The sequence below is a fragment of the Lemur catta genome, chromosome 7, assembly GCF_020740605.2.
Source record: "Lemur catta isolate mLemCat1 chromosome 7, mLemCat1.pri, whole genome shotgun sequence".
Classification (NCBI taxonomy): domain Eukaryota; kingdom Metazoa; phylum Chordata; class Mammalia; order Primates; family Lemuridae; genus Lemur; species Lemur catta.
The window spans coordinates 101,531,060-101,557,749 of NC_059134.1; the positions used below are offsets into that span (position 1 = coordinate 101,531,060).

At 57.2% G+C, this 26,690-nt stretch overlaps 4 protein-coding genes across 10 annotated transcripts; 1 reads left to right on the top strand and 3 right to left on the bottom strand.

The window, feature by feature from the left end:
* Positions 1-150: 150 nt before the first annotated feature.
* Positions 151-3,177, bottom strand: CATSPERZ (catsper channel auxiliary subunit zeta). Its single transcript, XM_045556187.1, has 5 exons — positions 3,085-3,177; positions 2,520-2,850; positions 1,647-1,726; positions 1,377-1,443; positions 151-373 (listed from the first exon to the last, which is right to left on the bottom strand). Exons 1-5 carry the CDS (start codon positions 3,103-3,105, stop codon positions 273-275), a joined length of 600 nt encoding a protein of 199 aa, XP_045412143.1. The 5' UTR covers positions 3,106-3,177; the 3' UTR covers positions 151-272.
* A 357-nt stretch (positions 3,178-3,534) lies between these two features.
* Positions 3,535-11,647, bottom strand: KCNK4 (potassium two pore domain channel subfamily K member 4). 2 transcript variants are annotated; one of them, XM_045556185.1, is made up of 7 exons: positions 11,391-11,647; positions 9,799-10,064; positions 6,165-6,288; positions 5,878-6,038; positions 5,503-5,689; positions 4,900-5,039; positions 3,535-4,181 (listed from the first exon to the last, which is right to left on the bottom strand). In XM_045556185.1, the coding sequence occupies exons 2-7, from the start codon at positions 9,985-9,987 to the stop codon at positions 3,801-3,803; spliced, it is 1,182 nt and encodes a 393-aa protein (XP_045412141.1). In that variant the 5' UTR covers positions 9,988-10,064; positions 11,391-11,647; the 3' UTR covers positions 3,535-3,800. The 2 variants fall into 2 exon arrangements, with proteins under 2 accessions (XP_045412141.1, XP_045412142.1); XM_045556186.1 differs by lacking the exon at positions 11,391-11,647 and having other exon boundaries at positions 9,799-10,337.
* Positions 11,648-13,063: 1,416 nt separating this feature from the next.
* GPR137 (G protein-coupled receptor 137) lies at positions 13,064-17,703 on the bottom strand. Of its 4 annotated transcripts, none has more exons than XM_045556182.1 (8): positions 17,150-17,703; positions 15,677-16,048; positions 15,548-15,597; positions 14,586-14,811; positions 14,316-14,465; positions 14,061-14,189; positions 13,812-13,930; positions 13,064-13,522 (listed from the first exon to the last, which is right to left on the bottom strand). In XM_045556182.1, the coding sequence occupies exons 2-8, from the start codon at positions 16,031-16,033 to the stop codon at positions 13,363-13,365; spliced, it is 1,191 nt and encodes a 396-aa protein (XP_045412138.1). In that variant the 5' UTR covers positions 16,034-16,048; positions 17,150-17,703; the 3' UTR covers positions 13,064-13,362. The 4 variants fall into 4 exon arrangements, with proteins under 4 accessions (XP_045412138.1, XP_045412137.1, XP_045412139.1 ...); XM_045556181.1 differs by having other exon boundaries at positions 15,677-16,076; XM_045556183.1 differs by having other exon boundaries at positions 17,619-17,640.
* A 109-nt stretch (positions 17,704-17,812) lies between these two features.
* On the top strand, positions 17,813-26,317 carry BAD (BCL2 associated agonist of cell death). 3 transcript variants are annotated; one of them, XM_045556188.1, is made up of 4 exons: positions 17,813-17,897; positions 18,181-18,375; positions 25,124-25,386; positions 25,811-26,317. In XM_045556188.1, the coding sequence occupies exons 2-4, from the start codon at positions 18,189-18,191 to the stop codon at positions 25,934-25,936; spliced, it is 576 nt and encodes a 191-aa protein (XP_045412144.1). In that variant the 5' UTR covers positions 17,813-17,897; positions 18,181-18,188; the 3' UTR covers positions 25,937-26,317. The 3 variants fall into 3 exon arrangements, with proteins under 3 accessions (XP_045412144.1, XP_045412146.1, XP_045412145.1); XM_045556190.1 differs by having other exon boundaries at positions 17,840-17,897; positions 25,124-25,314; XM_045556189.1 differs by having other exon boundaries at positions 17,888-17,954.
* Positions 26,318-26,690: the final 373 nt, after the last annotated feature.

Here is a 26,690-nt window from a genome sequence, read left to right on the forward strand (position 1 = left end):
CTCTGGATTGCAAGTCCCTGGAAGGTAGGGCCTATAGGCCCGGACGGAGAAAGCTCAAGGTCACTGCGGTGACCGAATGAAGGTCACGGGAAAGGGCGGGGCCACGTGCGTCCGCCTCACGCGGGTTTCCTTGCACTGACTCACGGACCGTGCACAGACTCTTTTATTTATCTAGGGCTCAAATTCCACGCGGACAGGGTCGGGCTTGGGTCTGGGGGCCGGGTAGGGCACAGCACGGGCTGCTGCTCGAGCCTGAGGTGGTGTTCTTAGTCTCAGATGTTCTGTCCTGTGTCCTGGCGCTTCTTGATCCCATCGATGTATCGCTGCAGCTCCTTGGTCAGGAAGTGTTCCCTGCCGATTCCTGACCGGTAGCCTAGGAGAAGGGCCAAGCTCAGCTCAGGGCAGTGGGCATCCACAAGGCTTCCCCAACCGCGAGAGCCACATGTGTGATTTGAGGTACTGCAGGTGATTTGGGGTGGCAGCAGCGAAGGGTGCTCGGATCTGTATTAGTTTGGGGAACTTTGGTCTCTAAGGTGCTGGGTATTAAGGTGGAGGGTAGATGAGGGCAAGGTTAGAGAAGATGTTGCAGGCAGTGGTAGGGAGCAGTTTTGGGACACCTTCTGGACCCCCCACTCTAAGCCAACAGCTGGCCCTTTCTCCCTGCTGGACCTTCATATCATAAGCAGAAGTTTACCCAAGTAATCCACTGTCCAAAAGGCTCCTCACAGCTCCCCCACCAACTGAGAGGGAACCAAGGCCATACTAAGACTGTCATCCCATTGGGCAGGTGGAGAAACAGCCTCAGAAAAGCCCCATCAGCTAGAAAGGGGCTGCACTAGGGCTAGATCCCAGGCTTCTGACAGTTACCTGATGCCCTCCCCACTTGGTCTTCCTGTGTTCATCCCTCAAATTTTTTTTTTTTTTTGAGACAGAGTGTCGCTCTGTTGCCCAGGCTAGAGTGAGTGCCGTGGCGTCAGCCTAGCTCACAGCAACCTCAAACTCCTGGGCTTAAGCAATCCTACTGCCTCAGCCTCCCGAGTAGCTGGGACTACAGGCATGCGCCACCATGCCCGGCTACTTTTTTTCTATATATATTTTTAGTTGGCCAGATAATTTCTTTCTATTTTTAGTAGAGACGGGGTCTCGCTCTTTCTCAGGCTGGTCTCGAACTCCTGACCTCGAGCGATCCACCCGCCTCGGCCTCCCAGAGTGCTAGGATTACAGGCATGAGCCACCGCGCCCAGCCCATCCCTCAAATTTTAACTTTTATGGGGCCCTTGGAATATTTGTGGATGCCACGGAGGTCTGATAAGACATACACATCCTGAAACCCCAACCCCACCAGGATCTCTTGTGAAAGGTTGAGGGGGACTCACTCCGGAGGGCTTTGTTGAGGATTTCCAGAGCTTCATTCTTCATGAGCTCCCTCAGGGGCAGCGGCAGCTAGAGAAGTGCAAGAGGCTCAACCCGATCCCATCTCTGCCCACAGCTGACATGCCCCACCTGCTCCCTGCAGCCCCGAGACCGCCAACCAGCCTACCTGCCCCTCCACCCTGCAATCCACTCCATCCTTTCCCTCCTTGCAATCCCCAGCTTGCCTATCCCCTACCCCACCAAAACCTCCAGTCTCCCTGGACCCTTCCAACCCTGTTCTGCTGCTCTGCCCAGTAGGCTAGATGGAGTGAGTGCGTGAAGCCTTCCACCGATGACACTGAGGAAGGTTTTTCTGAGAGAAGAGAAAAGAGGTCAGTCATCTGCAAACTCCTGCGTCCTCCCTGGAGTAGAGGAGATAGTAGGCACTCAGTAGGGGGGGAGTGGCCTTCAGAGACCAATTTCAGGTGCTACTTGGTTAGAGTCAGCATGGGACACCACCGGTTACAACCCCCGGCTTTTGAGTCCCATCCTCCTGGGTTCAGTCTGACTCCCCACTGTGTGAGACTGAGCGCCAGAGACTGAAACTTTCCAGCCCCCAAGTTCTTCATCAGTAAAACGAAGGGTGTGAAGTTTAAAGGTGATAGGCAAGGGAAGCCCCATGCCTGGCACGCAGCGAGCGCTCAATGCCTGGCTATTGTTAGATTGTTATGGGTTCCATTCCCTGTGAAGGGCGGGAAGGGGGAAGCAAGTGCCAAACAGCGCCCTGAATATAGAAAGGGCTTAAAAATTGTAACCAGTGACTAAATGAAGGGCAGACACCCCCTCAACCAAGGCGAATCCTCAGGCAGGGAATTAACACCCTTCCGTCAGCTGGCGGGATGATTCCATTACCGGCTGCCTTTGCGTGCCTTCCCCGCCTGGGCGTGCCACGGCCGGAAGGCCTGCTATGACGCCTGCCCGGTAGGGGGCGCGCCAAGAATGCCTGGTTGATTCAAAACGCAGAAGATTCGCCCTGGTGCTGGTCCCTGGGAGTCCTAGAAACTTGGATCCCCCAATCAGGTTCCCCCATTTTACAGCAACGGAAATTGGGGCCCTGGCCAGCCCCCGCCCTGTGAGCGTCCACGGCCTGGCGAGGCCACACTAACCGGCCTTGATCTTGGAATCGTCTCCCTTCTCCCCTACATGGGGCTCCGTGGAGCTGCCTTGGTGCGGTTCCTGCTCCGGCAAGGTTTGCTCGTCCAGTTCCTCTGGGTAGCTGTTGCCCTCGTCCTCTTTATCATCCTCCCAGCTGCCGTTACGTCTGTACCACTGAGTCTTGTCCACGCAGATGCCCTCTTCGTCGAAGTTCTCGCAGACCTCGGACAGCGGCAGGTTCAGCTGTGACTCCGACAGTGTGGCGGTGGTCCACAGATCCCGAATGTCGCTGGACGGGTTCACCTTGCCTGAGCCACGGTGGTCCGAAGACTCGGGCAACACCTGTGGGCCACATACAACGAGGGAAGCCAGGGGTCGCGGGGAGCTGGGGCGGGAAGGAAGAGCAGGCTGGGGGCGGGTGTCCTGAGCCAGGCCGGGGTGGGGACTCTGTCGAGCGTGGGGATTGGTGGGAGCCGCGGGAAGCCAAGGCTCAGTGAGAAGTCATGCCAAGGGCCCAGGTCGAACCTAGGATGAGTCTGGGGGCCGACCGTAAGGGGACCTGGGAAGAGTTCTTACTTTGCTAAGCTTTTCCTCCATCGTTCTGCCCCCAACGGACCCAGCCCGCCACAGGCCTCGGGGCTAGGAGTTGGGGGGGGGGGGTGTCAACGCTCCAGGAAGGGGGGAGGGGCAGGATCTCCCAAGTGGTGATCGGGCCGGTGGTGATGGGGCTCTCGCGCCGGTAGAGTTCAGACTACAGCCCTCCACACCAGATGCTCTTCTCTCTCCCCCATCCCTCTCTCCCTCCACCCCTCCCGCCAATATCTGCTGAGGGTGGAGACACGCAGCCCATCTTGGACGATTCTGAAGCCAGACCCTACCCAGTCGCCTCCAGGCAGAGAGGCGGGCCTCGGTACCGCGGAGAGGGCCACGGCTCCCTCCGCCTGGGGGTCAGGGAAGGCCCGACGTGCCCCTGCGGTGGCCGGAGGAAAGCACTCCAACACCCACTCGCGCTCACGCCCGCGGCGGTGCAGACTGTTTTCGTTTATTAATGCAGGCTTTGAGGCACAGTCGTGAGGTATTGTGAGGGACCAGCCTGGCCAGGGCAGCGAGACAGAAAGCCTTGGGGGGTCTGGAAATGGACGGAAGTGAGGATGGGGGTGTAGGGGGTAGCGGAGTGGCAACCAGTAGCCTCCTCCCCAGGCTTCAATCACATCGACAGAGGGCTCTTTGGTTAAACAAGCCAAGCATGCCGGGGAAAGAGGAGGAACGAGGCCCGGCCGGGGATCCTGCCCCTACACGGGCACGCCTTTTTCTCGGGGACGCCCGGGGCCTCGGGGCCGCGCAGGCTTCCTGGCGGGGTTGGGGCGGCGGCGACCTGGCGGCGCACGGGGCAGCGCGCAGCTGCGCTCGCTCTGTGTGTCCGAGGACTCATCGATGAAGGCCAGGTTCTCGCTGGGGTAATCCAGGGCCGAGGCCGTGGGCGGGGAAGGCGGCTCGACCTTCTCTGGGGGCGCGGGGGATCGGGGCCTGCCGACCGGCTGCACGGGACAGGGCGGTGGAGGCAGGAGTGGCCGCTCCTTCTGTGGAGGCGGTGCGGTGGGCCCAGCTCGCTGGGTCACCCGCGCAGTCACTGTGCCGGTCCAGCTGGCAGCCTGCGCGGTGAGGCCGCCCATCTGCGCGGGGAAGAAAGGCAGCCCTCGACCAGGAGTCCTTGACCGACTCCGCAACCCCAGGAACCTCCCCCTTCACCAATTAATTAGGCATCAACTCTCTTTTCCGCGGCTTCCAGCCTCAGCGGGCGCAGACGCAAGGGTTCCTCACGCCGGCGGCAGGCTCTCCCCCATCCACACCAAAGCACCCCCTTCTCCAGGGTCCTTTCTAGAAATACTCAGTTTTATTTCAGCTCTCCCTCTGGTGCTCCAAGACCTTGCACCTTTATCTGGTTCCTCAACTGGGTGCTTCAAGTAGGGTGGCAAAACACAGGTAGCTCAGTTAAGTGTCAATTTCAGATAAGCAACCAATAAAATTTTAGCGTAAGTATGTCCCGAATTAAATGTGCATTTCAGATAAGCAACGACTAAAACTTTAGTATTATAAGTATGTCCCTGAGAAAAAGAAGGCATTGCTTATCTGAAATTCACAGTTAACTAAGCTTTTTGCATTTTTTTTTTCTGACTCTGGCAACCCTATCCATAAGGGCAGAGGTGGTGGAGTCACTCCCCAACCTATCTGAGCTTACCACTCTGTTCCTGGTGGGGTACACAGAGGGGCTTACTCAGTCCCTGCCTCGAGGAGCCCACATTCTGGAAGGGAGACAGACTGGTCAACCAGCTGCTAGGGTACAGCGCATTAGTGCCACAGTGCACGCTGCGCCAACTCAGGGGCCCATACCTCTGCCCGTGTGCGGCGGGACACTACTCGCAGCCAGTTCCCGATGGTGGTGAGCACCGAGGCGAAGTAGGCCAGGCCAAGCAGGATCCAGAACCACACCAGCGGCTGGTAGGCTGGATAGTCCTGCTTGGGGTCAGCACCTGGGATACCATGAAGGAAGGCAGAAAGAATTTGATTGTGGGGCAAGCCTGTGAGCTGCTGGCTCACTGCCCTTCTTCCCAGCTCATTGAGAAGGCTTGCCCTCCCCAGGTCCTAGAGTGTCCAAATGCATGCAGGAAGATGAGTGTGATGAGTTGAAGGTGTGCAAGATAAGAGCATGCAAGAGGGGGGCTCACCTGCAAGGATGTGATGCATATGAGAGGTGCACTTAATGTGTGTGTGAGCATGCATGAGACGCAGGCATGCAAGAATGTAAGTGCATGAGGTGTTGCATTCATGCAAGAGTGTAATGGTGCATTCCATGATAGCTGTAGGGGTTGGAGCGATCACATGTAAGTGCAGAAAGGCCACATGGAATTTGGAGGGAGGGGTGAGAGTGTGGACTCCCTGGACAGGAATAAGGAAAGTAGATAGGGAGGTGCAGTGCAAGAAGGGCAGCCTCACCAGCCACATAGTCACCGAAGCCCACGGTAGTGAGCGTCACTATGACAAAGTAGATGGCCTCCAGCTTGCTCCAGTCCTCCATATAGCAGAACACGAACGTGGGCGTGAGGACAAAGAGCAGGCAGCCAATCAGCAGGAAGAGCATCGCTGATAGCACTCGCACCAGCTCCGGTGGCACGTGCCACTTCTGCGGGGAGGAGCGGTAGGCAGGACCGAGGAGACACCAACAACTTCCACTCCCATACTCCCCACTCCCACCCCAGGGGCCTGCAGGAGAGGCTTGTGCAGTGTAGGGGCGCGCGCTCACGTGCCAGGGACAGAGACAAGGGTATCCAGAGCCCAGCACAAGGGCGTGCAGGGCATGGAGCAGCTCACCAAGAAGATGGCTTCGATGTGACCGATGCCACGGCGCAGGGAGGAGCCCAGCCGGTCCCCGACCCCTGCCAGCAGGATCCCAAACAGCGGGATCCCCACCAGTGCATAAAAGATGCAGAAGAGGCGCCCAGCATCTGTGCGCAGGGCCACATTGCCATAGCCTGAGCAGAGGGGTGATGCAGGAAGTCTAGGGGCCACCTGGCATCCCCTACCTCTCCCTGCACCTGCCCCCTTGAGAAAGCTCCTTGCCCCTTACCCCCCTCCACATGCCCCATCCCCTCCCCCACCGATGGTGGTGATGATGGTCCCTGAGAAAAAGAAGGCGCTGCCCAGGTCCCAGGTTGAGTGGCTGCTGTTACTGGTCGAGTTGGTTTCTGGGTTCGCACCCCCTCCCAGGGCATCAGCCACCTCCTGCAGGACAAGGTGCAGAAGGAGGAACCTCAGTTCTTCCCTCCTGTCCTGGTCAGCTCCCTGCCCCTCCAGTCTCTAGGGTGGTCCCTTCCCTGCCCCTCTCAGCTCACCCCTTTCCTCTGTCTCCCAGAAGGTAGTCCCTTACAACAGAGGATGGAAATCAGGTAACCTAATCCACCTTTGGGCAAGTTTGTTTGATCTCCACAATGCTTTAGAAACATTTGAGCTATCTGCCCCCTAATTTCAGACAAGGACCAGACTGCCTGGGTTGCAATTTTGATGCTACGTGACCTTGGGCAAATTAATACTCTGTGCCCTGGGTTCTACATCTATAAGATGTGGATGATGGTAATAGCACGTACTTCATAGATTTGTCGTGAAGAGTTAAAGTATATGCAACAAAGTAAGCACTGTGTGTCTGTTAAATAAGTTTTCACCCAGTGATCATAACCTGTGATTTCCACAGACCCTGCCACTCCCATTGCCACTATGGAAACTGAGTTTCAATCCTTTGCCTTAGAAAGTCTAATGAAAGTTAGGGACTTCCCCTCCAAGAAGGTTCATATACCACCAAATTTCACATCCAATTGTAGGAGGGTCTCACACACACACACACACACTGTCCTGAGGAAGTCCAAGCCAAACCCTCTGCTGCATAGTAGGTGCTCAATAATTATTATTACATGAATGAAATGTCCATGTGTCTGCCCCTCTTGCCAGCCTGCAGGTCCCTCGATGGCAGGATCTGTATTTTATTGTTTTCATTATTATTATTAACATTATTTTAGAGACAGGATCTCCCTCTATCAACCAGGCTGGAATGCAGGGGCATGATCATAGCTCACTGCAGCCTTGAACTCCTGGGCTCAAACAATCATCCTGCCTCAAGTCTCCTGAGTAACTGGGACTACAGGTGCACACCACCACATCCAGCTAATTTTTCTTATTTTTTGTAGAGATGTGGTTTCGCTATGTTGTCCAGGCTGGATTCAAACTCCTGGGCTCAAGCGATCCTCCTGCCTCAGTCTCCCAAATAGGCCGGCTCGGCCGGGCGCGGTGGCTCACGCCTGTAATCCTAGCTCTGGGAGGCCGAGGCGGGTGGATCGCTCAAGGTCAGGAGTTCGAGACCAGCCTGAGCAAGAGTGAGACCCCGTCTCTTCTAAAACTAGAAAGAAATTATCTGGCCAACTAAAAATATATATACAAAAAAATTAGCCGGGCATGGTGGCTCATGCCTGTAGTCCCAGCTACTCGGAAGGCTGAGGCAGTAGGATCGCTTAAGCCCAGGAGTCTGAGGTTGCTGTGAGCTAGGCTGATGCCACGGCACTCACTCTAGCCCGGGCAACAAAGTGAGACTCTGTCTCAAAAAAAAAAAAACCCAAATAGGCCAGCTAGGGTCTGTATTATGAGAGTGCTTGCCCTAAGTGATAGGAGGTCAGAGGAGCTGTGCCCCAAGGAACACAGAGGCAAGGCACAAGGCCAGGGTCTATGGGAATATCACAAGCCACCTCTTTCCTCCTGACTATAATTCATTAGCAGGACCCACTCCAAATTAATCTTCCTAAAGTGACTACTCAAAACCCTCCATGGCTCCCTGCTGTCTGCAAAAGCATCTAAACTCCCCAGCCCAGCATTCAATCCCTTTTCCAAACCGGTCCCAACCTCCCTTTCCCCAGTCTTCTCTCCTGCGACTTTAATTTGGCACCCCATGTTACAGCAATCTTTCCCTCAGATTTTCTGAGACAATTCCATTTCCCATAATAATTTTTAATAAGGGCAAGAAGTGAAATATCTGATTCAAAGTGATTTAATTTGTATTTTGCAACACTTTTTCCAATAAATTCACTACTCAGGGGAAAAAATCCTTTGTCATCCTGTGTGTTCTAATTTTTGCTTCAAATGACTAGGCATCTGCTAACTCCATGTTCTGCAAAACACTCCGGAGCTTTCCAGCTTCCACAGCTTTGTCCATGCTGTTCCTCTGCATGGGAGTCCCTTGCCCTCAATCCCTAAACTCTACCCCTTTCGCCTGGCTCATTTCAATTACCAGCTCTCCCCAAAGACCCCTGGCATTTCCCTTCTTGGCCCCAGCAACTAGCTCAGCACATATAGGTGCTTAATGGAGAAGGAAGGAAAGCTTCCTTTCCACTGCATCCTACAGTGATCTGTCACCTCGCCTAAATTTGACATTTTCCAGGGCAGAGTCTGCATCTGCTCCACCCCAATATTCCCATCCCATGGCATATAACACTACAGCACCTAGCACACAGTAGGTGCACGATTGATGCACAACTAATTCAGGGACTGAATCTTACTGTGGAAGAGAAATAAAGCAGCTGTCACCCATCCTTCTGGGTCCTGCCCCTCCTTTTCTTATTTTTTCTTAAGAAAAAAGCTATTCCATTGTGAGGATAAAATAGGTCAGATTCCTTCCCTCCCTCTGCCCTGTGGTCAGGCCGGACACACCCTCTGTCCAGGCCTCTCTGAGCCACCTCCAGCATTGTGAAAGTGTCAGAGATAATGTTGGGTGACCTTGTCCTGGCTCCACCCCACACTCATCTCTGCCCGGGGTCCTGCTGCCTTGGGAATCAGGTGGAACACTGAGGCTTCCATGCCATTGGCCCCCTCCCTCCACAAAGAACAGGCAGGGAACAAGGGGTACTCTTCAATCAAGTAATAAACATTAATTTATTACAGTTAAATCTTTTTTTATGACAGTGGTTTGTAAATCAGAGAAAGCAACAGAGGTGCTCTCCTGGTCTCCTTACTGCACCCCAGAAGGCTGAAGCTCCAGCACTTTCTGCAGTCCCCAGTGGAGGCTGACCAAAAGTGCCTCCAGGAAGCCTGTCTCTGACTGGCCCACTCTCCTTCCTCCCAAGGTAAAGATGTGTCCTGGGGGAAAGGGGTGCCTAACCTGGCATCTATGGGATCCTGGAACCCTGTACATGTTAATATGCACACTTTTCCAGGGCAGAAGGAGAATGTTCACAGTGTTTGGGGGCTTTTCTAAGGCATCATGATTCCATAAAAGTATAGGAACCAGTGTAGGCAGGATTACCGGATTTAGCAAATAAAAATATTGCATGAGACATACTTATATTAAAAGGGCATTTGTGGTTTAGCTGAAATTCACAGTTAACTGGGCATCCCAAATTTGATCTGGCAAGCTAAACCTGTGAGTTAGACCTGTGCAGAGGTAACATATCCCATGTACCACAGCCATTCATTCATTCATTTTTCCTTCATTCAACCACCATCACATATTGAAGGAGACACTCTAGAAGCACAGTTCTGTGCCACCACATGGCAAGGAAAACTAATGGCCCCATGGCTGCCATATTGAAAATATAGAGACCTGGATTCCAGCCTCTGCCCCACAGCACCCAGCTGCACCGGGTCCTCAGGGGTATCTGTCAGAAAGCAGCACTCCAGCATAGGGCTTCACTGGCATGCAGCTACCACCAGGGGGTCATAGGTGACTGCTGAAGGGGCTCTGGCCCACCCACGCACCTTGATGAAGAGCCCCAACTCCTGGTCGCTCACACACGGATGGGCCCTCAGGAACTTCTCTCGGACCTCCCCCAGCTCCCACTGGGCCTGCTGCTCGTGGGGCTGCTCCAGGGCCTGGAACACCAGGGCACCAGACACCAAGTAGAGCAAGACCAGCGCCAGCAGGGCCAGTAGCGTGGTGCTGCGCATGGCGCGGCCCGGTGCCGGGCCAACTCCACTGCTCGCCTGGAGAGGCCGGGCGGGGGCCTCCTGGGGAGCTGTGGTCACTGCGGGCAAAACCATGGATGCTGGGGTCAATGAGATGGCCTGACACCCATGCCCTCCTCCTGGATCCCCTACACACCCAAAGATCCCTGCTGCCCCCTGCCCTGCTTTGCACAGATGACCCCCATAGTCCTCTCGCTGGACACTTGGTACCAGGGCACACCCAGACCCCCCACCTCGGGCCTCCCCCTTACCTCCCCTGCCCGGCCCCGTTGGGGTTGGGGACTCCCGGGTGTGAGAAGAGTAGAGGGCACCGGGAAAGGAAAGGAAGGCGAGAGAGACTGAGCCTGCCTAGGGAGAAGCAGGGCGGCGAAGCCGCGTGGGGGACCTGAAGGGAGCTTGGGGAACCGGCCCTCGAGGAGGGGGCCGAGGGGGCGCAAAGGGAAAGCAGGAGGAGAGGCCGGACCGCGCAGGGCGGGGACGCGTGGTGGCGGGTCCGGCTCCCCGGCTGGGGCTGTGGCAGCATCCTCGCGGCTTCTCCCTCCCCTCTCATCTCTCTGTGCTCCCGGCTAGTCGCGATAGGTCTGACGCGGAGCCTCAAGGGTCCCCCTGCGCCCCGCCGGGCTTTCGAGGAACCCAGGGGCGGGTCCTGGCCGCTGTGCAGAAGCGAGGACCGGAGGGAGGGAGGGGGAACTCCCGGTTCCGGGAAGGAGTGGGGCGGGGGTCGTCAAGGGCCAGAGCAGTGACAGCTGTCAGTCCCCGGGACAGCGGGCGGCGGCGCCCACGCGCACACACGCCCTGACACGCGCCGCCACGCGCGGGCACCCAGACTTGCGCGCCCACGCTCCACCCTGCGGCCCCAGCCGCCCGCGCCGCCCAGGCTGCCTGCTCGCGCCGCACCCGCAAGCTCCCGCAGACTCCCGGCACCCGACCCCCATGGGCGTGCCGGCCGTGCACACGCCAGACCACAGGGCCGCCGCGTCCGCCGCCTCCCCCCGTCCTCACGCCGACGCCTCGGAGCGTGACGGGCGGCTGGATGCACGGTGACACCACTCCCCGAGGCGCCCACACGCGAGAGGTGGGCGCTCCGACCAGTCCGTCGCCCCCCGGGCGCCCCTGCCAGGGAGTCCTGCCCGCGTCCCCGCGCCCGCCCTGCACTTACTGTCGGCCCCGCTGCGGCAGCGGCTGCAGCCCGGGCTCCCACACGGCCTCGCCGGTGCCGGTGCCGGCTGGGCCGCGGAGGCGGCAGGGGCGGAGCGGGCGGCCGCTGGGGCTGGGACCCCCCCTCCCGCCACTAGGAGCCCCCCTCCTCCCTAGTTTAACCCACCCATCGCCGCGCCTCCCTCCGTTCAGCGCCCTCGCCGCAGGCGCCACCCTCAAACCTTTACCTGCCGCCGCCCGGCTCCCCAATGCGGGGGGGTGGCAGTGGAGCCAGAGAGGGGTTGCAACTGAGTGCAACCTTCTAGTCTCGGACCGCAGCCCAGTGGCGTGGCCAGCGGCACGGCCCTGACCTGGGCATCAACTGGTCCACCTCTTCGGACAGGCATCACACTAATCTCCTGGCATCTCCCAGGCCCATTACTGGATTGGGAAGGGCCCTCTTATCTCCGCCCCTGGGGACAGCCTGGCCCTTGGGCTCAGCACTCAAGGGAGCCCCCCCCCACAGCCAAGGGTTGGGGGGTATCTCGCTGAGGCCACCTGGAATAGGCAGATGTGGGGGTTGGGACCAAGCTTTGGAAAGTCACTGCTGGGGCACCTCCTGTCCCCACTCCCATATCCCCAGCTTTTGGTCCTCACCTCTGTGCCCAGGGATCAGCCCCAGCGGCCTGGGCTAGAGCTGCCTGCCAATCCCAGCAAGGAACTGTAGTCAGCTTTCTCTCTCCCACTGTCTGAACAGCCAAAGCCCTGGTGGGTCCTGAACCCACCCTTCCCTGCTCTCACCCACTTCTTTACAATCTCTGATCTCTCCAAAGACCCTCTTGCTTCCTGGGGTCCTTGGCTCTCATGGTGGGTGGTTTTAAGCCTGAGCTTTAAGGCTGACCACCCCTACCAGTAGGGGACCTGGACAGGTTACCAAACTGGAGTCTCCCTGTTCCCACTTACAGAAAAGGGATGATTAATCATCACTTCAGGGTGCTGTTCTGACGATTAAAGAGGTCAGTGTTTATAAACGTTGAAAACAGAGCCTGGCTTGCACAATACAGTGCCCTACAAATGCAAGCAATTTTCCTTTCAACAAAAAATGATCGCCCAGCTTCAAGCTGATTGTCTGTGATGCCTTCTCTAGAGGCCCCGCAGGTCTGGTGCCCAAGATGATCCCAAATGAAAGGTGTCAAGGCAGGCCCAGCGCTAAGCCCAGGGAACTCTGAGGAGCTGGGCCAGCCAGGTTATGTGCACAGGAGACAGACCCTCTAATAAATGACTCCCAGGCATAGGACAGATCTCTCAGAGCTGTAGGAGCAGAAGGCAGTGATAGTGCTACTGGAGGCAGTTGGAGAAGGGGCCCCCAGGACCACCAGGCAGACTCAGCATGGTGGCCACTTGCTCACCTGAGCAAACCACACCCTGGGAGGGAGATAGGGGCTCATCAGTCACAGCAACAATTCCTTTGCAGGCCTCAGACTAACCCTGGGCACCTGGAGACCAGGTCAGGGCGGTGACAGGGATACAGGGCCTCCAGAAAGCCCAATCCAATGGGGTTAAGACTCACAAGAGCCACCTAACCATGGTGCTGTGGAACTGAACCCAGGACAGGGGCCACGGTTCCCTGACCAGGAGGCAGACGACTTCATCAAGGTGACGTATGAAGCAGGTCTTAAGGACAAAGTAGAAACTGCTGGAGTGGGTAGGGGTCTGGAGTGAGTGGGGCTACCCTGGGCCTTTGTGGTCTCCCTTCCCTGGCAGACTGCAGGCCCCTCCGTCTCTTGGCTCACCAGCTTTGACGGGCATAAGTGGCCCTTGCCCAGACCAGCAGCCGCTTCAAGGGCAGTGTCTGGTCAGCCTTGGGCTACATAGACAAAGAGGAGGGGAACACAAAGCATATGACCAACAGACAGGTGGCTGGACGTGGGGCACAGACAGTTTATTGAGTGGCAGGCACAGGAGAGGTAGCTGACTCCGGTGTGGAAGCGGAGGTGGCAGGTCATGCCAGGGTGCTGTGGGCATCTGGCGGCTAGGGCCATGCCCCCTATCCTAGGGGGATGGCACAAGCTCACTACAACAGGAGCAGCAAGGAGCCGGCCAGAGGAGGGGTCGGCCATGTCCCTCAGGACCCTGGGCAAGAAGCGGCAGATGAACTTGGCACAGGGGCCTGGGGTGAGGGGGGCTAGGGTGTGGGTATTTGGGAGGAAGGTTGGGGAATCACGTCTGTGGGGTGGAGTAGAGACTGTGGTGGTGGCCGCCTGGTCCTGGCACCTGGGAGAAGAGCAGAGGAGTGGTCCTCGTCTGGCTGCCCTCACACCAGCCCGGCTCGCGCCCGATGGCACCATACCAGCTGCCAGAGCCTATGCTGCCCGACATGCTGCAGGCAGAGAAACAAGATCAGTCCTATGGCAGTGACCAGAGCCTCAGTCCCAAGAGTTGGGGGAGGAAGACGGGCTTAGAACAAAGCCCCTGTGACCTGGATATCCTGGGCAAGGGGTAGGGGCTTTAGCACTAGGAACCCAGAGGAGATCTCATCTAGTACAGACAAGGAAATGGAGGCCATGGAGGAGACAGGGGGCGGGGGCAGCAAGACCTGGCTCTTGGTCCCCCATGGCTAGAAGGAGCCAGGGGGCCCAGGGGTCCTAAGGTGGGGCCAGGTCTCCTACCTGGTGCTCTCGCCCCGGCTGTGCTCCCAGGAGCAGCCCTCGTCCTCACAGTGCCCAGCCCGGTCGAAGAAGTAGGAACGGGAGCCAAAGACCTGCCCATTGAGGATGTGGCTGGTGCTCTGGGGGGAGGAAGCTGCCATCGGTGCTTTCTCCTGCCCCCCACTGACCTCCCACAATCCAGATCCCAGACCTGATTCCCAGTGTCCACCCCTCTCCAGAGGACCCACAGAGGAGGGTGGAAGCCCTCACCAGGTCCTGTGGGGGCCGGTGCACCCGGAAGAAGCCCACCAGCAGAGTGGTAGGCAGCAGCTCCCACACGAAGAGGATGAGGCCAAACACCAAGTAGCCTTTGTTTCCCAGGTCATTTACCAGGTCCGCCTGTGGGAAGGCAGGGGCTTATGCCAGTCTGCAGTCATGCTAATGGGGCATGTGGACAGGACCCAGGCCAGCTAGGGGATAGGCATCATGGCTACTAAGGGGGTGGGAGACATGCCAAATGCCCACCTGGTCAGATACATTGTACCAGTCGTAATCGAAGGCATCTAGCCGGCTCCGGGGGGCCAAGGCCAGGGCTGCCAGGTTGTAGCAGGCCCGGCTGGCATAGAGCAGGACCATGGCACCACCCATTGCAGCTGCCTGGCACACACTGGTCCCCTGGCACAAATGACAACAGAGGATCCTCAGGGAAGGAAGGCTCCCAGCTTCCTCTATACCCTGAAGACTGATGCCCAAAGCTCCCAAAGGACACCTGGGCAACAGGGCTTGTGGCCCTACCTTGGCTTCCAGGTAGATGCTAGTGGAGGGGGCCCGCCGGGCGACAAGGCAGAGGCAGGCGGCAAGAGAGAGTGCGCAGATGACGAAGAGGGAGTCGCTCACCAGGACTCGAACCAGCAGTAGGGCCCAGGGCTGTGCCCGGCGCCGGCGGGAGAGCACAGCACACAGCACATTCACCAGCAGAAAGAGCAGCGAGGCCCCCACAAAGGCCCCTCGGACGGCCAACCTAGAGCCCACAGCACAGTCAGCCCCAGACCACTGACTGCCCTTGGCACTCCCCAACCACCCTACCTCCCCCAGGAGACCCAGTGTCAATCAGAACTCAGATTATCCAGTCTGAACTCTGTTCCTCCCGTCTTGCAGATGGGGAAACTGAGGCCCAAAGAGGTCAGAAGGTGACTGACAGCTGTGGTACTTTGGAAAGAGCACCAGATTGGGAGTCAGAAATCTGGGTTTTAGCCCTAGCTCTGTCTTCTTCCAGCTGTGTGACCTTGAACATGTTGCTTTAGCTTGCGGGAGCTCAGTTTCTTCACCTCTCAAGTGAGGATAATATAACAGCCTCTCAGGTAAATTGTAAAAATTAAAGATGTTTGTGAAAGCTCTTTATAAACTGTAAGACACTGTACAAATGTCAAGGGTATTGCTCCCCTAGGTCACCCAAAAGTGCAGTTTGGCTTTGGTGCTTCCATGGGCTGGAGCCTCCAGCTCTTTCTCCATCATGGATGACACTAGTGCCCTCTCCCCTCATAGTGTCACGACTACTGCTATTATTGTTGCCCTTCATACATGCAACGCCTCTGCTGAGCCATCTGCACCAGGGGCTTTAACTTTTCCAAGCTTTTCCACAAACATTCCCTGGGTTGTTCTTGCCTCAGCCCTGAGAGATGGGAAGGGATATCTACACGGGGCTGCTCCCCGCCCCTGACCTGGGGACTGAGCCCATCATTGTCCTGAGTACTCACAAGCCTCGGCTCATCTCTGGCCGACGCTTCGCCTTGGCCTTGAACACCACCTAGGAGCAGAGATGCCCATGACTCCCTTGGGTCTTTGGAGCTTGCCACCCCCACCCCCCTACCCATTACCATGGTTACCTGGGCAAAGTAGAGGTTCATAAGCGTCAGGGTGAAGAACTGCAGGCAGACAGGGCAGCAGTAGAGAAGCCAAAAGGGCAAGGGCCCCAGGCGGTTGGCTCGGGAAGTATCTCGGAAGTAGAAGGAGAAGAGGGTGGTACGCAAGGCAGCCCAGAGCAGACAGAGTGCCAGGAACACCGTCTGATAGCTGAGACGCTTGTGCCCATACAGGAGCACCAGCCAGAGCTGGGCATAGACGGAGAAGAAGAGCAGGGCATACAGGGTGGTGTAGGCCGCGGTCAGTCCCAGGGTCACCGCGGGTGGCAGCGCAGGCACCAACCCGGCAGCAGGCACCAGGCCAGACAGGTTACTCTCCATGTCAGGAAGGGAGGCCTGAATCCCAGAAACAGAGATGGAGGGGCTGGCAGGGTGCCAGGGAAATAAATACTGAGGGGTGGGAATTGCACGGTGCAGAGACAGAGATGGGGAGCTCAAAAGGAAAGAAGTTGTGGCTGCCAGGCCCCTCCTCCTCGACAGAGAGAGACCCTTGCCCTTGGGGAGCACGGGCAGCCTGGGCCTCCAGCCCTTCACTCAGGGGAGTGGAAGGGCAGTTTCTCCTCTCCTGGGCAGACAGGGTGGGAGTTGGGGGGTGTCTCCTCTCTGGGCCGACCCCAGTGCCAGGGGTGGGGAGGGTGCAGAGGCCAAAGGAGAGGAATCTGTGGCCTTGTTCGCTCGTGTCGTCCTGGCAGGAGGGGGAGAGCCGACCGATGCCCGTAGGCTAGGGCAGCGGCCTCAGCGGGGGGCGCCCAACGCCCCGCTCTCCCCCTCCTCAAGCAGAGGGGGCTCTCTCCCCAACAATAATCCTGATGGGGAGCCTCTGCCTTCTGTCCTCGGGATTGCGGACGCCGGCCCCACCCTACCCCCACCGCATCCACTCTCCAGCCGCAAGGGGCAAGAGGAGGCCGATGCCTGGTCCTCAGGCCGCAGCTGGGGGAGCCGGCTCCGGCCGCCGGGACCCGGGGCTCCGGCTCCCCAGCTCCGGCTGCTCTCGCTGCTCCGCCCCCTCCTGCGCCTGCGCGGGTGCGGTTAGCTACGCAAATTGCGCAGGGGCCGGCCTGGCTCCGCAGCCCAGCGCCGCACCCGGCGTGGGGTTGTTCGAGAATTGGCGCGAGCTGCGCAGCCGGCGGGCGCCCAGTGTTACGCTAGGCTGCAAGTGGCCGAGTTGCGAGGGGCCGTGCGGCAGCCAGCCAGCGACAGGGTGGGCTGTGCCCGGGCCGCCGACCCTCGTTTGTTCGGGAGGCCGCCAGTTCCCACGCTTCTCTCCCCCATCTCCGAACCGGGATCGCGTCGCCCGGCTGGGGGCGGCAACGACTTCCCCTCACTCGGTCTCTGAAGGAAACTTCCGCCCATAGCCAAGATGGTCTCCGGGCCCCGCCCCCTGGGCCTTAACCCGCGGCCGAGTCCCGGGGCGCGTCCCCCGCCGCTCCCGCTCACCTGAGCGCGCCGCCCGCCGGGCGCCAATGCCCGCCAGTGCTACGGTCCGCCCTCGCAGGGGCCCCCGTCCTTTCTCCCTCGCTCGGCGGTCATCCTACGCCAGGGAGGAGCCTCCTTTCTTATCTCCAGTGCCCCCGAGATGGCGCGGGGAGATGTCCCTGATGCGGGCGGCGCAAAGCCTCCACCTCGGGGAGGAGGAGGAAGCGGGACTTCCCGACCGGGTCACCCGGCCCGGGCGGAGCAGTAACAATAACAACAATAATTGTATCCGACGGCTGAGCTTCAGTTGCGGCTTTGCAAAGTGCTTTCACCCACAGTAATCATTTCTTTTACAAAGTTTTCACTGGCTCACAAGGGAAGTGTCATAATCCCCATTTTACAGGCGGGGAAACTAAGGCACAGAGGGGCTGAAGAACTAGACAGAAGAAGCGAGCCAGGTTCCAAATGGGGACCCTCGAGAAACCCTCACCTGCCCCCGCACAAGTCCAAGGCGTGAGGAAGCCGAGAACTGAGCCGCGGGAGACGAGGGAGGGACAGAGGAGAAAGGTGATGGGCGCGCAGTAGGTCCGACGGCGAGGGCGGGCCGGGCCTGCGGCGGCCCCGCCTCCAGGCCAACCCGAGTGACATTTCGAGAGCTGATTGGGCCGGATCGGTGACAGTTCCCGTTACCCAGGTAACTAGGGCTGGGCGCCCTCAGTACCGGAGGGAGGCGGCGGGCCGGGTCAGGGGCCTCGAGATCGGGCTTGGGGTGAGACCTGGGTGCCGTCACCACCGGCGGGGCGGGCCAGGGCGTGCCGGGGCCTGGGTAGGAGGCTGGGTCTTCCCCATAGCACAAGGGCTCTGAGGGGATATTTAGGTTCTGGGCGGACAACCTGAGTTCCCTACTGGGCCAGACTCAGCAGGGAGATGAGGGCCTGTGAGGCCTGGGGGCACTAGGGTGGGAGAGGGAGCCAGGGACACCTGCCTCTGCCTCCGACAGCCACCGTTTGCCCCAGTTGTGCCCTGAACTACCTATCATCTTGTCCGCACAGCCCAGAGCATGTTCCAGATCCCAGAGTTTGAGCCGAGTGAGCAGGAAGACTCCAGCTCTACAGATAGGGGCCTGGGCCCCAGTCCCTCAGGGGACCGGCCCCCAGGCCCCGGCAAGCATCCCTGCTCGGCTCCAAGCTTCCTGCGGGACGCCAGTCACCAGCAGGGGCAGCCCAGCAGCAGCAGCCACCATGGAGGTAAGTACCCCCAACCTGCCTGTCCACCTTATCCCCAGCCCATTAGCTCTCTCCACCTCAGCTGCATCCACACCCACTGACGGCTTTGGGTAAGAACCTAGCCTCTCTGACCCTCTGTCTCCTTCCTGTAAAACAGACCGATTACTCACCACCATTACAGGACTTTTGGGTTAATTAGCATGAATATATAGGAAGCACTTGATTATAGAGCTGGTGCCTGGTAAGTGCTCAAAAAAGCTAGCTGTTATTGTGGGACCAGGACATAAATAAGAGGCAGGCAATGATCGAGAAAGGAAAAGTGACTTGCCTAAGGTCACATTTGCTTGGCATTGCCTTTCTGAGGAGGCAGGGCTGGAAGAGTCCTTGGTGCCCTGCCCCAGGCTACATACGTTCCCTGGGATTGGGCCTTCCAGCCCCTGGGTGTGTTCTTTCTCACCCTGTGGTTTACACCCACAGCAGGACTGTCCTTGCTCAGTTTCCAGGAGCAGGTGACCCTAAGGGGCAGACAGCCCTCCCAGGTCACAGGCCTGTGGGGGGGCGGGAGGCACAGGCACCAGCATGGAAGGACTGGCATGGAAAGGCAGTGGCCATTTCTCAGTAATATCCACCTCCCCCATGCCCAGCACCAGCCTCAGCACCTGGAACAACCACAGAGATCTTCTGAGAACAAAAATCAGGTCATGTCACTTGACCCCTGAAGCTGTCCCCCCTCCCCATTTTCAGGAGTGGGAAGGCTTACCCCATCCTTCCCTTACACACTCTGCTCTCCCAGACTGGACCCCCCCAGCTTTACCTTCCAGATCTTGCACTTGCTGTTTTTCTGCTCACAACCCCCACCTGTTCTCCCTGCCGCCTGGCTGTTCTGACCCACCTGGTGCTCACTTCCTCCACACAGTGAGTACTTGTAATTTGCTGCGGGCCGAAAGGAGTCAGGAATCCTTGCCCCTGCGGAGCTTACATGCTAGTGAGGTGGGAGACAGGCCAGGAGCAAACAAACAAAAAAGTACATTCTATAATGTGACAGAAGGTGACATGCGCTGGGGTGGTGGGCAAGACGGTACAGAGAATCCAGAGTCGTGGGGGCTGGGGAGCGATCTTAACCGAGGTGGCCAGGGCCAGCCTAGGTAAGAAGCGACACTGGAGCCAAGGCGAGAGGGGAAGAGTTCCAGGCAGAGGGAAGGGCAAATCCAAAGCACTGGGGCAACACCTGTCCCAGGCCAGTGTGGGCTGAGTAGAGAAGGGGAAGAGTAGTTGGGGACCTGAAGTTGAATATCATTGTAAGGACTTTGGCTCTGGCTTTGAGTGAAAAGCAGGGAAGGCTTTGAGCAGAGATGGCATGGTCTGACTTAGGCACGCCGGGGATCATGAGGGAGGTGGTGAGAAGGAGCTGGACACTGGGCTGAGTGTGCCGGGAGGGCTGGCAGGACTTGCCGACTGACTGGGTATGGGGTGCGAGGGAGAGAGGAGTCCAGCCTGAGCACCCTGAAGGATGAGCTTGCCCTTAACAGAGATGGAACACTGAGGGCTGGGGGAAGATCCAGAACCCCATTTGGGCCATGTCAGGCTAGAGGTACCTTTTAGGCTTCTAGGTGGGATTTCCAGTAGGGTCCTGGTGGGAGCTGGCAGGGCAGTGGAGTCCACCAGGGCCATGCTTGTCTCAACCCAGTGTGGGGCCAGGGCTGGAGCAGGTGTGGGAGGGAGGGGCAATGGGGGGTGCAGGCTGGCTAGGGGTGAGGAGAACAGCAGGCCGTGGGAATCCACGCCATCACTGGAGTTGGGGTATTGAGGGGTGATCTGGACAGATAGAAGGCAGTGGTCAGCCCGTGGGCGTTATTTGGTGGTGACAAGGTCTAGGTTGTGGCCATGGGGACGAGAATCTGAGGGGAAGGCACAGAAAAGCTAGGAGGTGGAGGACCACTCAGGTCCGGTGGCAAAGACAGGACTGGTGGTGGACAGAGCGGCAGAGAACAGGAGTAACGTGTCTCAAAAGCAAGTGATTTCCTATAAAAGTTCTGCAAGTGCCAATGACTTGCCAGAGCCGCAAGGCCTCTGCCACCTATGTGGGCAGGCAACTCACTCTTCGTACTCCCTGCCACCAGGCCCTGCTGGACTGTAAGCGTCCCTGGGGCAGGGACTGCAGCCCAGTGCCTAGGATGGGCATGGGTGGTGGAAAGGGGAAAAGGACTGTCGGTAGGCCAGACTGCAGGGTTCAAAGGCAGCTCTGCCCTTTAAGAGCAGGTTGAACTTGAGCAGGTTAATTAACTCAATGTGCCTTAGTTTGCTTATCTGTAAGATAAGAATAGAAGTAGTCCCACCTCATAGGGTTGTAGTGAGGACCTGATGAGTTAATATAGGAAAAGTGCTTAGAAACAGTGCCTGGCACAGAGGAAGGGCTGTGTAAGTGTTTGCTAGTCTTACTGTTACTGTGGTCGTTATTATTGTTACTATGAGTTGGCCCAGGCTCTGAGCAGACCCGGAGGTGCTCACGCTTAGCTCCTAGGGGCCATTCACCCAGTGGGAGTAGAGACATGAATATCAGTGCTCTCCTGATGGTGGACAAGTGAAATACAGGTTAGAATTGGAACATTAGGGCCTTGAAGGCCACACCAAGGGTTTGGACTTTATCTTGTAAGCAAATAGGGAAGGAACCATTGAAGGTTTAAGGTAGAGGACAGACACACATAGTTGGGTCTTAGACCAAAGGTTGGCAAACTATGCTGCAGGCTAAATCCCTCTGTTTTTGTACAGCTCCTGAGCTAAGAATGGTTTTTATAGTTTTAAATGGTTGAGGCCAGGTGTGGTGGCTCCTGCCTATAATCCCCATACTTCTGGAAGGTCAAGGTGGGAGGATGAATTGAGGCCAAGAGCAGGACCAGCGAGAGAGAGAAAAATTAGCCAGGCATGATGGCGAGTGCCTGTCGTCTAAGCTACTCTTTTTCTTTTCAAAGAAGAAAAATAAAATGGTTGATAAAAATCAAAAGAACAATATTTTGTAACACATGAAATTCAAATTTCAGTGTCCCTAAATAAAGTGTTAGTAGAACACTAAATACAGTGTGTTCATTTACATATTGTTTATGGCTTCTTTCAAGCTATGATCACAAAGTTAAGTAGTTGTCACAGACACGTGTGGCCCACTGAACCTAAAATATTTACTGTCTGGCCTTTTACAAAAAATGAAAATATTTTCACCCCATTTTAGAGGTTTTTAGAGACAGGGTCTCACTCTATCACCCAGGCTAGAGTGCAGTGGAATGATTGTAGCTCACTGTAACCTCCAACTCCTGGACTCAAGTGATTCTCCTGCCTCAGCCTCCAAAGTAGCTGAGACTACTGGTGCATGCCAACACACCTGACTAATTTTTAAAACTTTTTTGTAGAGACAGGGTCTCACTGTGTTGCCCAGGCTGGTCTCAAATTCCTGGCCTCAAGCGATCCTCCCAAAGTGCTAGGATTACAGGTGGGAGCAATGCACTGAGCCAGAGTGTTTTCTGATTTCATCAGCTCTGAGCAAGTTGGGGTGTGTTCTAAACTGGCCTGCCAAGGGACTTGTGTACTGAAACGCTTTAGTCGGCGGCGAGGCCTGCAGGCGCTAGAAACTGACAGGCAGTGAATGCCTCTGGGGCCGCGGTAGCATGGGCCTCCCTGATGGTCTGCCAGCAGAGTTTGCGTAGCCTGCATGTGGCAGAGGCAGGATACAAACCTAGCCCTGCCTCCTGGCACAGCTTCACTGCTTTGAATGCTAGAACACCACTGTTTTAATTAAGTGTGCAAAGATGTTCATGGAAGCATAAACGGGAATGTGTTCAGCCCCATCCATTCACCTGGAAGCCCAGTGAGTAAAGAACTTAAAGCTGGAGGTGCGCTGCTGGGGCCTGGGCACACACACCCCTATCCCCACCCCCAGCCCCAGGCCAGACTCTGGGAGGATAGCTGGAGTGGGTAGGCCTGGGCACCCACCCCTGCTCATACCCAGATGGGAGCCACACCCTTTCTCTTCCCCAGAAAGGGGAGAGTCTGGCCCAGGCCCTGCCCCACCCATCCCCTTAGCCCAGGGAGTTCACAGAACCTCCACTCTTGGGTGTTTTCCAGTAAATAGGATACTTTTTAAAATTCAGTTTAACACAAATGGGTGTCATTTTAATGATGGCTTGCTAAATCCATGGCTTTGGTAAGAATGCCCCACCCCACAGGAGGGGCTCTTAGCAGAGCCCACGCTAGCAGGAGGCCCAAGGGGGTATTCCTTAACCTAGGCCCCCAAGGAGGCCCGTGGTGCAGCTGCAGGGCGCCTGGAGCGTGAGGGTTAAGTACGAACCCCCTGGAGCCAGATTGGTTGGACTTGGATGCCAGCTCTGCCATCTATCTACTGGCCCTGTGACCTTGGGTGAATTACCCTTTCTGCCTTAGTTTCCTCCTCTGTAAAACGGTGACCATGAGGAACCTCCCTGATAGGGTGTGGTGAGGACTAAACAAATAAACACACAGGAGCGCCTCCAACCTGATCTGGCCAGTAGTACTCTTTTACTTGTTCTGATTCCTGCCAGGGGTGGTGCCCAGGCCAAATGTCCACCTGCAGGTCACCCACCCTCCAACTGTGGGCCTTGCATCTGTCCAGTGCGGTGGTCCTGTGGCCTTACTGAGAACTAGTAGAGAAGAACAGCTGCCTTTTCCTCAGCACTTAAGTGGCCAGGCAGGGTGTACCATCTATGTGACCTCAGGCAAGTTTCCGGCCTCATGGTGCCTCTGTTTCCCCATGTATAAAAGAGGGAGAACTTGGTATCCGCCTCCCTGGGAAGCTGAGAGGCCCCAGGATGGGAAAGGGGTAGGGCAGGGTGCTCTCCTGGTTTCATTTGTTCTCGAGGTGGTCCTGGGAGATGGCTGACTGCCCCCATTTCACAGAAGACACTGATGCACCCAAGGGGTTGGAGACTGGGCCCACCTAGCTACTGACCCCTGCTCCACTGTCCAAGCCCCACGGGACTGCAAAGTGCTCTGCAGACAACAGGCCCGTTCCCATCAGGGCTCTATCTATTCCTGGCTCTCCAGCCTGGATCCCCCAGCCTGACTCCCCACTCCCACCCACGCTACTCCTCCAGGGCCTTGAGGTATCCCTACATTCCCCGCCTGACCTCAGGATGAGTCTGGGCTTTGGTAAAGCTCAGAACGGCCAGGTACTCTGATCACACACTCTTAGCCTAGGCCTTGTGGGATCCTCTCGTTCCCTTCCTGGCTTCTCAGTTACTGGCCCACAGTGCTCTGCCGAAGGTCCTTTCAGGGAGGAGGCAACCTGCTGTTTGTTATCCTCAGCTTCAGTTCCTGGTCTGTATCCTACCTCCTCCAAAAAGTCTTCCCTAACAGACACACCTTGCCGTGAACACTGAGCATGTTCTCCTGTTCTGCCTGTCTCTGTTACTTAGCTCTGGGCTGTCTGCTCCTGGGAGTGGTTCTCGGTCTTTGTTGGTCTGGGTACAGTTGGCAGGAATCAGGGGATGGTACACAGATAAAACAGACCACAGTAGAGGTGCCTCTAAATAATACCCATAGACAGGGCACTTGCAGCCTACAAAGCACTTTCAAACTTTTTTTTTTTTTTTTTTTTTGAGACACAGTCTCACTCTTGCTGGGGCTAGAGTGTCATGGCATCAGCCTAGCTCACAGCAACCTCAAACTCCTGGGCTCAAGCAATCCTGCCTCAGTCTCCCAAGTAGCTGGGACTACAGGCACATGCCACCATGCCTGGCTAATTTTTTCTATATGTTTTTAGTTGTCCAACTAATTTCTTTCTATTTTTAGTAGAGACAGCGTCTCAGCTCCTGCTCAGGCTGGTCCCAAACTCCTGAGCTCAAGCGATCCTCCCGCCTCGGCCTCCCAGAGTGCTAGGATTACGGGTGTGAGCCACTGCACCCAGCCACTTTGAAACTCTTTATTTTATGTGACCTTTTACACTGACTAGTAAGGGCTAGTCAGAGTTGAAAGGTTGGTTGGACAAGGGAAGAGGTGCGTGGCTCAAGGGAAAGTTGCTGGACTCTGGATTCCACCAAACTTCTAGGGACTTCCAGTTTCAGGCCCTCGCAACTGTGTGACCCTGAGCAAGTCAAACTCCCTAAGCCTCTGTCTTCTCATCTGTAAAGTGGAGGCAATGTTAGTATCTACCTCCTAGAGTGGTTAGGAGGCTAATGAGGGACTATCAAGGCCTACCACATAGTAAATGCTCCATAAATGTTACCTAAAAAAGTCAACAGACAATTCCAGACATTTTCTCCAAAGCAGGTTCTGTGGGGGATGCAGACACATAAGCTGACAAATGTTCTCCAGGGGCCCCTACGGGTCCCTTGCAGAGCTGTTCAGTCCTGCCGGCTTGGGCAGGATGCCTCCCTATCCAGAGAATTGGTTCTTCTGTACAATGGAGATGATGAAATAGCTACCTACCCAGCGCTTGCTGGGAGGCCCCATGACGGTCTTGCACAAATAATTATAGTCACTATTTCTTATGCCCTTATTTTGTGCCAGGCACAGTGGAAGTTCATTTTATACTCTAAGGGTCTCATCCATTATTGGCACTCAATAAGGATTTGTAGAATTAATAAGTGAATTTGAATCTTCACAAAAACGCCTGAGCTTCCCTCGATTTCTGTATGAGTGAACCTGGGGCTCTGAAAGTTAGAAGTGCCCACGAAGACATTAGCGGGCCAGCGGCGCAGAGGAGCTTAGAGTCTGGTCGCCCACCAACCGCTGACCCTCTCTGCAGGAGCTGGGTCTGTGGAGACCCGGAGTCGCCACAGCTCGTACCCTGCGGGATCAGAGGAGGATGAAGGCATGGAGGAGGAGCCCAGCCGCTTTCGGGGCCGCTCACGCTCGGCGCCCCCCAACCTCTGGGCTGCACAGCGCTATGGCCGCGAGCTCCGGAGGATGAGCGACGAGTTCGAGGACTCCTTCAAGGTGAGCGTCGATTCTAGGCCGCTTCCCACCGGTCGGTCCCTTCCGGATCCCAGGACCCTTCCCCTACCACCGGTGAGTCCCAGGATCCCGCCCCTCCCACGGGCCTGTTTCCTCCGAGTCTCAGAGCATGCCGGGATCGGTAGATTCAGGCTCCACCCAGCTTGTCTCGTCTGTGTCCCAGGGCGTGCCGGGACTTGTAGTTTCAGACCCTCCTCCCGCCCCACCAAGTTGTCCCGTCTGTGTCCCAGGACGCCCCACCTCCTCCGCTTGTTTTATTCATGCCCCAGGGCACGCCAGGAGTGTAGTCCAGATCCCGCTCCAAGCCAAAGGCCCCGCGTTCCTGGGCTCTAACCAGGCCCCACTCCTGAAGGCCCAAGCGTCCTGTCTCGCTTCCCTGACCACACATGTGAAGCAAGCTGTGACCTCACAGGTGGGGCCTGGCTCTAGCCGCCAGGGTAATCTAACGCAGTTAACCCTTTCGCTCTCCATCCCAAAGGGACTTCCTCGCCCGAAGAGCGCGGGCACAGCGACGCAGATACGGCAGAGTTCCAGCTGGACACGCGTCATTCAGTCCTGGTGGGATCGGAACGTGGGCAGGGGAGGCTCTGCCCCCTCCCAGTGACCGTCCATGCATTCCCTAAACTCCGCCCGCTGCCGGCGCTGTTGGCGGCCATCTTGGGTGTGGGCGGAAGTCTTTTCCGCAACTTTTATGCAAAGCGGATCCACTCTCTCTCTTCCGAAGGGAGGTTTTCTGACCCAGATTCCCTTCCGGTGCGTGCGAGAGCCACGGGCGGTTTGGCCCCATCGGAAGTTTTGAAGTTTTCTAGCCCGTAGCCGCCGGAAGTGGCTTCGTGGCCCCGCCCTGTGGCTCTGGGCTGCCCCGAGGCGCCTGCGCCAAGTCGCGATCGGGGGTTAACCGTTGCGTCACCAGAGCCCGTTCCGGCGCGTTTCCCCTCGGGCTGGCGGGTAAACGTGCTAATAAAGTCCACGTCTGTGCCCCCGAGTCTCGTCTGTCCGTCCGGTGGGTAGCGCGATCACTGGTAGTTTCCAAAGAAATCTCCGCTTTACGCATATGGGGAACAGGCTCTGAGTGGCACCAGCCGCGGAGACCGGGAAGGGCTGGGAGCGGCAAGCGGAGCCGGGGCTGCTCGGCCTCCGGGAGGCGGAGCGTCGCCGGGCCCCAGGGCGCCAGCTCTTTATCTCTAATGCGGTAATTGGGAGCCGCGGCCCGGCTGGCTGCCGGAATTCCGCACTCTGCAAACCGTGCCGCGGCTCCCCGGGGAGGGTCATTTGTTCCTATTTAGGTCAGTCTTTGCGAGCAGCTACTGTGTGGCCGGCTTGGGGCCAGCGCTGCTCAGGGACCTGGCAGGACACGC